This window comes from Xyrauchen texanus, chromosome 20 (genome assembly GCF_025860055.1).
Source record: "Xyrauchen texanus isolate HMW12.3.18 chromosome 20, RBS_HiC_50CHRs, whole genome shotgun sequence".
Taxonomy (NCBI): Eukaryota; Metazoa; Chordata; class Actinopteri; order Cypriniformes; family Catostomidae; genus Xyrauchen; species Xyrauchen texanus.
Genome location: NC_068295.1, coordinates 40,371,172 through 40,382,694, shown reverse-complemented (window position 1 = coordinate 40,382,694; position 11,523 = coordinate 40,371,172). Strand labels below are relative to the sequence as shown.

Here is an 11,523-nt window from a genome sequence, read left to right as displayed (position 1 = left end):
TATAGGGACATCAAGTGTCAGTACATCGACACAGAGTGACAGACAGGGAACGTCTTGGTTACTGTTGTAACCTCTGTTCCCTGTTGGAGGGAATGAGACGTTGTGTCCCCCTTGCCACAATGCTGTAATACCCACTGTCTCGGCTCCTCAGTGCAAAACCTGAATGAGTGGTTACGAGCCAGCTCTTTTTATACCCGTATCTCCAGGGGAGTGGCATGCAAATTCCACTCGCCAATTCCCATTGGCCTTTTCTCAAAGATCAGAGGTGTTCGGGGCTCCCAAGAGCGACCCCTAGTGTCACTACATCAACACATGTCTCGTTCCCTCCATCAGGGAACGGAGGTGGCAATAGTAACCAAGACGTATTTGTCATAGAAAAGTTAATTAGGATTATTATAAAAAATTGTAAAGTAATAGTTCACCCCACAAAGGAACATTACAAACCCATATGCTTTTATTCCTTTTTTTTTGTGGAACACAAAAGTAGAATTTTTGAAGTATTCTGAAATATTCTGTTAATTATTCTTTGAACAAAAGCAGTCATTTGAAATATCACTGCTTAAAAACTACTTAAACCAGTCAAAAGTACATATCTGGTCTGTAAGCTTGTTTTGATGGTTTTAGAGGGGTTTTGGGCACTTAACAGCTGGTCAGACTGAGAGACCAGCTGGCCGACCAGCTAAACCAGGCAAAAACCTTATGATGATTTAAGCTTTTTAAATCTAATTTAAGTTTCCTTTTCAACAGGGATACCTGACATTTTCACATTACAAGAAAAACAAGCAACTAAATTAGTTTGCTTACAGCACAGAACTCCTCGAAAGATATTTTTCCATCTCCGTCCTTGTCTGCATTGATGATGGTCTTATCCACAATCTGCTGCAGCTGTGTGTCTTTCAGGTTGTTGCCCACCATCATCTTCAACACCTGGAACAGCTCCCCGTTGGAAATGTAGCCATCCTTGTCCATGTCATAGATCCTAAATGCGACTGGGAGACGGAAAAAAACATCAGATTAGAATGAAGGGAATCCGTCAATTATTGACAGATGTAGGTTGATGGATAAATACAGAGCAGATGTGAATTAGTAGCATACTCACAGCGGAGCTTCTGTTCCTTATCACCCTTCACGCTGAACTGTGAGACACCCTCTATAAACTCTGTAGAGACCCAGAAACACTGCTTTTAAATCCAGAATCCAGGATCATGTATTAATGACAAGTGGCATTTTTTATTGCTAGAATGCAAGCACAGTAATACAGAGCCCCTTTGAGGATAGGGAGGGAATTTATTTTATGATATAGTTTTGTTTTTCCTCAAAACAATGTTGCGTTCCCTCACAATACCTTTAACCGTTCCTTACAAAAATTAAACATGGTTTTACAAGTAACCATAATTGAACTATAGTATTTGCAGTAAAAGGATAGTAAACACTGAATTTACTACGGTAACCATATTTTAACAATGATTCATAATAAAACCATAGTCATAATACAGAAAAACCAAAATAATGGTAATAATAATTTTTATTATTTTGCCAAAAAACAAATTAACACAAAAAATGAACCATGGATCACTATAGTAAACCTGCAGTAACCATTTTTTTGTGGTAAGAGCCAGTCAGAGGTGGGTAGAGTACCCAAAATCTTTACTCAAGTAGAAGTAAAAGTAATATTGTAAAAGACTTCTTGAGTAAGAGTAAGAAAGAATCAAATGAAAAGAATACTCGAGTAGCGAGTAACTAGTTACATCCACATAAAACATAATGGACGATTCATATTCCATTACATAATACATATTTAACATGTATTACAGAATAATAATTATTATTATTATTATTATTATTATTAATGGAAATTGTCATGTTGTTTCAAACCATATGACTTTCTTCAATGCAACACAATGAATGAGATTTCAGACAGAATGTTAACCTTAGTCACCATTTACTGTAAAATACACAAAGTCACAACATGAGGGCAGGAAATTATGACACTAATGACATTAATTAATGCTTGAACTATCACTTTAAGGATGCTTGTCAGATCTGGACAAATCTGATCAGCCACAATTACACCGATCAGCCACAACATTAAAACCACCTGCCTAATATTGTGTAGGTCCCCCTCATGCTGCCAAAAGAGTGCCAACCCACATCTCAGAACAGCATTCTGATTATATTCTTTTCACCACAATTGTAAAGAGTGGTTATCTGAGTTACTATAGACTTTCTCAGTTCAAACCAGTCTGACCATTCTCTGTTGACCTCTCTCATCAACAAGGCGTTTTCATCTGCAGAACTGTCGCTGACATTTTGGTAGCATTAAAAACTTCAATACAAGTTGTATGAACATGCACATTTGAAGTTATATGCGATCAACCAGTGGCGTCTGTACGCACCATGGATCAACTCCAAACAAGCGTGCAATAAGATGACTTAAGTGAAAACATTCCTTGAACATGTTAGGCTGGCATTCCCCATTGAATTTTATCCTGACTTTTGAAAAACATCTTAAGTTGACTCTGACATTGTCACATGATGTCATAGTCATGATGACATACATGATGCAGGTTCAAGTGTTGGGCTTTGCTGCTTTAGGCAAGACAGTGGTAATTCTTCATTATTCATATTGGCTGCCATGTTGATGAAAAAATAAATCATGCACATTCATGTTATTTATTCTTTATTATATATATATGATGTGAAGAGCTACTTCTAAATACCATGTTGTTTTGACAAGTGTTGTACAGTAGCTAGCATGACCTGTAATGTCTCTTGTATGCAATGCATGGCTTTTTTGTAAGGAATGCATAACATAACAGAAGAGAAAGTGGCTGTGAGAAAAACGCAAAAATAACACAAAAGTAACAGTGCTTTTACTTTACATAAAAATTAGCTTTTTAATTTAGTAATTTAATAAGATTTTTTAAGGAGTAACGCATTATTTTATTGAGTTACTTTTAAAAGTAACGTTACCCAACACTGTTTGAAAGCATTTAGATCATTAGTTCTGTACACTAAGGGTAAACTGCAACTTATCTCTGTATTTGGAGGCATGTTGGGCTTATTTAAGTTCAGAGCTTGTTTTTTGTTGCCCATGTGGCATTAGTCAGAAATGCTGTGCAGGCGCAGGCATACTGTCAGCTCGTGCTACAGAAGTCAAGCACGTGATCATCAAAGTATAATACATTTACACAACACAGATGTTTACATGGATTTAGGAACTGATATATTGCAACACTGATATAAACATGTATACTTATGAACTGAAGTCATAAGACCCCATAGTTATAAAATCACCCTGAAAATGACTTGACAAGCCCTCATTATCAAAATCACCAAAACTTACAGCGCTGTACTTTTAATCGTCTTGGTGTAAAATGAATGCACTTCATAAGGAAACTTCTCTTTTTCATGGTGTGGAGTGAAGAGAGTGTTTATTTGGTGCACTTGCTGCTGCTGCAGTGGTGGACTTGACTCCAGTGACAGAACACAGCTGTAAAGATCCGCTGTTGTAAAAGTCCCTTTCAAAAATCTTACAAATAAATTACGCATTTATTACACGTATTAAATTAAAACCAGTAATGTAATGTCACCCATTGTAACAAAGTAAAAGTACATTTTATTCATTCGAAATTTACTTGAGTAAGAGTGAAAAGTACCCACCTTTAAATATAATCATTAAAGTAATTTCTTTCCAAAAAGTTACTCAAGTAAATGTAGCACATTACTACCCACCTCTGGCACCAGTTTCCTTTGATGTTTTGATTCGGAGACTGGTCTGCAATGAGAAGTCTCAGGGTGCGTCTCAATCAGTTCCTTAGTTCAGTAGTCAGGGCACTGATCAGTGAGTTGGCCATTTTAAGGGCTGTCTCGATTGCAAAATCGTTCCTGTGCACTGAAACGTTCACTCCCTAAAACAATGGATTTAACCCTTTAAGCTCTGAAGGTCTTTTTTTTTTAAGATTTCAGTGGCATACCCAAAATTAAAGGCGTGCCCGCTACCCCCCGCAAGATGCCCATGGTTGCCCATGCCTAAATCCGCCACTAAGTGTACGCTTGGCTTTAAGGTGTTCCTCGCAGGAGTGCGGATCTCTGAAACCCTTCCATTGGCAGATAGCACATGGAGCTCCACCCCCAACATTTACCATAGTATTTAAAACCACGGTTTCATTGCTGCAGTTTATCTGCCCACAATGACACGTGCATATAAACTGAAGCAATAAAACCTTTTTGTTTTGTCTTTTTGCAAGGGAATACAAAATAATTGTGAGGGAACACAAAACTTTTTGCACAAAACTAATTTTAAGTATTTAAGCATAAACCTTCAGTTCAAATAGGTTTTCAAGATCATGACAAACTTAAATTCAAAGTGTGTCTAAACGTTTGACTTGTAGTGTTTGTAAGGACAGAATAAAAGTGAAAAGTAATTTAACTTTCTTGGCCAAGGAAACAAAGTGCCATTTCATCTCAATTTGAAAAAGAAGCCTTTGTGACAAATTAGCTGAATGTAGCTCAAAGTATTTAATGAGTACAAGCTTTTGATTGTACTAATGAAAACCTTTTAAAAGACTCCTTATGCTCATTATGTAACGCATAAGAGATAAATCAACCAAAAGTGAATATTCTGTCATCATTTACTCATATGAAGATGTTTGGCATGTTTCATCTCAATCACATTCATTTTCATTGCATTATTGTTTTTCATACAATGAACATGAATGGTGACTAAGGGTGCCATTCTGCCTAACATCTCCTTTTGTGTTCCAAAGAAGATTTATTTTATTAAAATTAGTGGTGGTAGCGTAGTGGCTAAAGCACAGGGCTGTTAATCAGAGGGTCTCTGGTTCGAACCCCACTGCCACCACCATTGTGCCCTTGAGCAAGGCACTTAACTCCAGGTTGTTCCGGGGGGATTGTCCCTGTAATAATTGCACTGTAAGTCGCTTTGGATAAAAGCGTCTGCCAAATGCATAAATGTAAATGGATGAATCTCAAGAAGCCTGTCAAGAATATGTTTGGTTCATATTTCACCCCTAATGTTAGCAAATTGAACCTTATTGTAAAGTGTTACCAAAAAACCATGGTATGGTAATGAAACTTTTGGGGAGAAAATGTGCTTTATCATGAAAATGTAAAAAGATGAAATAGTCCTAAAATAAACTTTATTTACTTAACGCAAAATATCTAATAATTGTATTCTTTTTATTTTAGGATGAAATGTTATCTGGACATGTTTACATGAGATTCACCCTCATAAACTATAGAGTAATGATGATATGATCATTTGAAATATGCAAATTCATTCTTGTAACAGTAAAATAGTTTGAGGAATTGTTGACTGTCCTTACCTTTGAAATCCACCTCGCCGTTGCCGTCTGTGTCAAATATATCAATGACTCTCTGCACCAGTGGATTCTGCTGTAACTCCGGCAGGGACATGAACTCTTCCACACTGAGGGAGCCGGAGTTATCTAGGTCGAGTTTCTTAAACCTCTTTCCCAGCCGTTTAATCTCATCAGCATCAACTGGAGCAGAGACAGAGTGGAAGAGGAAATGAGAGAAAAATAAACTAATGAATGGACATGCTAACAACATTAGCAAACAATCCGTCACATGGATGACTGCCTAATCGACGAGCTTTCAGAGTTTCAGTCAAAACACTCAACACTGTCTCAAAAGAAACACTACACATACTGTACAGTCAGACAGGGGTAAATAAACAAAACCGGATACACTTACATCCAAAATGATCCTTAGCTACAGCGGGCATTATATTGGTCATTCCACACAGAGTCTTACCCATTGCTCTATACATTTGAGCCATACTGAGCCCAACTTTCTGTACAATACCACTGGTAAGCTTTACAATATCATACTCAGTTACTAACTGTAAGCTCTTTCAGTCACATGACCCTTCAGTTGGCCACCCCCCCGACTCTGGTCACTTCTACAAAAGCTCCAGATCTTAAGACTGAAACTGACAGCAAGAGGGCAATGGTGAAAATAAATAATATTGTAACTTTAATAAGTTAAAGGTAAAATTCTTCTGAACACAAAAATGACTTAAATTTAAGTTGAATAAACAGCAGATAGACTAGCATTGCTGGATGGCATATACTACTAAGTATTTAGAAAAGTATATGATAATGAAATGCTTTGTATTATAACATATTTCATATGGTGAGACAGATCATATATTTTATAATATGTAAAAAAAAAAAAACTGTATTAAGGAAATGTGTTCTATTTTGTTATAGGATTTTTAAGGGATAATATCTTAAATATATTTTCAATCTAGTCTACTGAAATTAAGACTTAAATTAATTGTACTAATTCGCCATGTGCTGAATTTGATAAAAACAATTTCATTTGTTTTAAGTGAATTTTTACAAACCAAACTAACATTCATCAGCCCATTTATGTGCATAATCTATAACTGTTAAAAACATATTTTGATAACATTTTTAAAAATAATGATTATACCATTAGGAAATTAAATATAAATAAATATGATAATTTTAATCATAATAATAATAATCAGCATAATAATTCAATAATAATAAATAGTTGTATACAAATATTATTACATTTATATTTTCATATATTAATATTAAAAAATGTTTTACAAAAAATTATTTAATTGTAAGTTAAATAAATATTATACATTTAATCATAAAATAATAAGCATAATAATTCAATAATAATAATAAATAATATTATAAAAAGATATTTCTATTGATATTTTAATATATTATTACTATATTTTTTAATTATTGTACTGTAAGTTAAATAAATATTATAACTTTAATAATAATAATTCAATAATAAATAAGATTATAAAATATTATTTTATTGATATTTTAATATATTAAACAAATAGAATAAAAAAGAATGAATCTAAATGGATACAGAAGCTTATGACTTGGAAACAATGTAAGAAAATAACCAAAATACTGACACACCTCTGCATCTGTCTGAAATGTCAGAAATGTATATATATATATATATATATATATATATATATATATATATATATATATATATATATATATATATATACACATACACACACAGTATCTCACAAAAGTGAGTACACCCCTACATGTTTGTAAATATTTGATTATATCTTTTCATGTGACAACACTGAAGAAATAACACTTTGCTACAATGTATAGTGAGTGTACAGCTTGTATAACAGTGTAAATTTGCTGTCCCCTCAAAATAACTCAACACACAGCCATTAATGTCTAAACCGCTGGCAACAAAAGTGAGTACACCCCTAAGTGAAAATGTCCAAATTGGGCCCAATTAGCCATTTTCCCTCCCCAGTGTTATGTGACTCGTTAGTGTTACAAGGTCTCAGGTGTGAATGGGGAGCAGGTGTGTTAAATTTGGTGTCATCGCTCTCACACTCCCTCATACTGGTCACTGGACGTTCAACATGGCACTTCATGGCAAAGAACTCTCTGAGGATCTGAAAAAAAGAATTGTTGCTCTACATATAGATGGCCTAGGCTATAAGAAGATTGCCAAGACCCTGAAACTGAGCTGCAGCACAGTGGCCAAGACCATACAGCGGTTTAACAGGACAGGTTCCACTCAGAACAGGTCTCACCATGGTCGACCAAAGAAGTTGAGTGCACGTGCTCAGCATCATATCCAGAGGTTGTCTTTGTGAAATAGACATATAAGTGCTGCCAGCATTGCTGCAGATGTTGAAGGGGTGGGGGGGGGGTCAGCCTATCAGTCCTCAGACCATACACCGCACTCTGCATCAAATTGGTCTGCATGGCTGTCGTCCCAGAAGGAAGCCTCTTCTAAAGATGATGCACAAGAAAGCCTGCAAACAGTTTGCTGAAGACAAGCAGACTAAGGACATGGATTACTGGCACCATGTTCTGTGGTCTGATGAGACCAAGATAAACTTATTTGGTTCAGATGGTGTCAAGCGTGTGTGGCGGCAACCAGGTGAGGAGTACAAAGACTCCTCACCTGGTTGTGGAGTGTCATGATCTGGGGCTGCATAAGTGGGAGTGTCATGGTCTGGGGCTGCATGAGTGCTGCCGGCACTGGGGAGCTACAGTTCATTGAGGGATCCATGAATGCCAACATGTACTGTGACATACTGAAGCAGAGCATGATCCCCTCCCTTCAGAGACTGGGCCACAGGGCAGTATTCCAGCATGATAACGACCCCAAACACACCTCCAAGACTGACCACTGCCTTGCTAAAGAAGCTGAGGGTGAAGGTGATGGACTGGCAAGCATGTATCCAGACCTAAACCCTATTGAGCATCTGTGGGGCATCCTCAAACGGAAGGTGGAGGAGCACAAGGTCTCTAACATCCACCATCCACCATCTCCGTGATGTCGTCATGAAGGAGTGGAAGAGGACTCCAGTGGCAACCTGTGAAGCTCTGGTGAACTCCATGACAAAGAGGGTTAAAGCAGTGCTGGAAAATAATGGTGGCCACACAAAATATTGACACTTTGGGCCCGATTTGGACATTTTCACTTAGAAGTGTACTCACTTTTGTTGCCAGCGGTTTAGACATTAATGGCTGTGTGTTGAGTTATTTTAAGGGGACAGCAAATTTACACTGTTATCCAAGCTGTACACTCACTATACATTGCAGCAAAGTGTCATTTCTTCAGTGTTGTCACATGAAAAGGTACAATCAAATATTTACAAAAATGTGAGGGGTGTACTCACTTTTGTGAGATACTGTATATATATATATATATATATATATATATATATATATATATATATATATAAAGACTATACAATGCTGTTATCTATGCATGACACACTGAACATGCAGAAAGGCCTCACATCATCCACGGATGTGCATCTGAGTGGGAGTTTAGGACTATCAGCATGAAGGCGTTTCTACAATTCAAGTGTAGACTATCATGTGTTCCCAATAGGTGATGACTAATCAAAAGGTAGAGGTGGATGCATAGATGAATACTGTGAGCATTCTAAAATACAGTCTGTTTGGATACAATAAACAAGATGCAGTCACATAACCCTAATGTTCTATTAAAAAAACTACAAAGATGACAATAGCTCTCTATGTGCACATCTATTAACTCCATCTCTGAGATCAGTGGTGATGAATCATGATTAGCATATCATCCATAATTAATGTCTCCATCAGCAGAAGTTAAACCACTGAGATAATGGAAGTGTGGACTCAAATGTGTGAAAATTCCATAAGGTCAAAATATCTATTCCATTAGTATAAAGACCTGAGCTACTGATGGGGGAGGACAGATATGTGAACAACATGTTCTGTTGTACATACAGGTTTTGCCTGATACCAATACTGAAAAAATGTCTACCAAAAAAATTATGAAAAGAAAAAAAAAAGCATAGACTGCTCATTTGAGAATGTTAGAATAAAACTCTTGTGTTGAGAAAATCTCAAATAATTTTTTCTAGATAATGCGTTAAAGGTAAGCAATTTTGGCAACGCTTAATGTTAATATTAGTTAAACACAAAAGTTAACAGTAACCTTGTCTTAAAGAATCATGTTACTTTACCTACATTTTTGCTAAATTAATTTTATGTGCCTCGTAAAATAATATAAAAAAATGTATTTAAGCTTTAATTCAGAAAATACTCATTTTGAAATATCAGTAACAATATTGTTTATTTTACTTGATCAAAATCAGCAAAGATTTCACTGCAAAAGACACGTGTATCACAGTAAGAGGGTGGTCATTTTGGAAATTATATTACAATATCTTTGACTTCCAGAAAAGCATGGAAACTTTCACCAGGAGGCAGTAGACATCCAGTACATTGCATACAACAGGTTTTTTAGTTAAGTTTTGATCACGTTAATGAGCAAAACTTAGGCTTTAGAAAATCCTATTTTATAACTGTGGTTTAAACAAGTGCTGCCCATAAGCCTGTCGCGATAATTAAATAACCGTCTGAGCGCGATTATTTGATCTATTCTGCACTTATTTCCAATCACATTTTACTTTCCAAAAACGCAGCACCACGGACCGCACTAAATGCAGCTCCTGAAGAGGGCGTGAAGATTAATATTTTTTAAACCAGACTTGAAGCGCTGTGATGTGTGCACAGTTTGCAGAGTTTTGCAACAAACTCCAGCGAAAATATACATTGATGAGCCAAAACATTGTGCCTAATATGCTGTTGGGCTTTTGCGTGCTGCCAAAAAAGCGTCAACCCGCTGAGGCATGGACTCTACAAGACCCCTGAAGGTGTTCTGTGGTATCTGGCACCAAGACATTAGCAGCAGATCCTTCAAGTCCTGTAAGTTGCGAGGTGGAGCTGACATGGATCGGACTTGTTGGTCCAGCACATCCCACAAATGCTCAATCAGATTGAGATCTGGGGAATTTGGAGGCCAAGTCAACACCCTGAACTCTTCATCATGTACCTCAAAACATTCCTAAACAATGTGTGCAATTATCCTACATCTGCAACGATGTTTAGGTAGGTGGCACGTGGCAAGTTCAAATTGACATCCACATGAATGGCCGGACCCAGGGTTTCCCAGCAGAACATTGCCCAGAACATCACACTCCCTCCACCGGCTTGTCGTCTTCCCACAGTGCATCCTGGTGCCATCACTTCCCCAGATAAACAGCACACAAGTACATGGCCATCCACGTGATGTCAAAGAATACAGGACTATTTGGACCAGGCGACCTTCTTCCACTGCTACAAGTTCCAGTTCCGACGCTCGCGTGCCCATTGTAGGTGCTTTCGATGGTGGACAGGGGTCATCATGGACACTCTGACCAGTCTGTGGCCATGCAGCCCCATACACAACAGGTACTGTGTGTTGTGACGCACTCCTCCCATAACCATCATTAAATTGTTCGGTGACTTGTGCCACAGTAGATTTTCTGTCAGTTCGGACCAGACGGAATAGCATTCATGCTTCGATGAGCCTTGGGTGCCCAACACCCAGTCGTCGGTTTGTGGTTTGTCCCTCCTCAGACTACTGCTGACCGGAAGCACCCCACAAGCCTTGCCGTTTCAGAGATGCTCTGACCCAGTCATCTGGCCATAACAATTGTCAAAGTTGCTCAGGTCTTTACTCCAGCACAATTCTCCATCAAGTTGACTATTAGAACTGATTGTTCAGGTATCAACTGATCTACCCAGACCTTGTCATGTGGCCTTGTTAGGAGATGATCAACATTATTCGCTTCACCTCTCAGTGGTCATAATGTTTTGGCTCATCAGTGTAAATGAGGATTTAAGTGAATGCAACGCACAACGGTTTCAATTTAATTTAACAGAAAATGGCAAATGTTATAGTTTGGGTTAGTTTGGGGTTCATATACACAGTGTTAATGACATGCAGTGACACAGAAGAGCACGAAATGATAGAATGAAAAAACACAGAATCTCAAACAGGGATGTTTCGATACCATTTTTTTGACAACGAGTATGCGTACTGATACTTTTTTATTAGTATTCGCCGATACGGAGTCCGATACCTGTTGAATCAAATGAAGTGATTTTATAC

At 37.3% G+C, this 11,523-nt stretch overlaps 1 protein-coding gene across 1 annotated transcript in view; it reads right to left on the bottom strand.

Annotated features, from left to right (window-relative positions):
- Positions 1-11,523, bottom strand: part of LOC127660549 (calcineurin subunit B type 1-like) — a 47,120-nt gene that overhangs the window by 3,656 nt on the left and 31,941 nt on the right. Inside the window, exons 3-5 of the mRNA XM_052150869.1 lie at positions 5,349-5,525; positions 1,100-1,159; positions 805-989 (exon numbers count right to left, since the gene is read on the bottom strand). Coding sequence (XP_052006829.1) covers positions 805-989; positions 1,100-1,159; positions 5,349-5,525 — 422 coding nt within the window. The remainder of the gene's footprint in view (positions 1-804; positions 990-1,099; positions 1,160-5,348; positions 5,526-11,523) is intronic.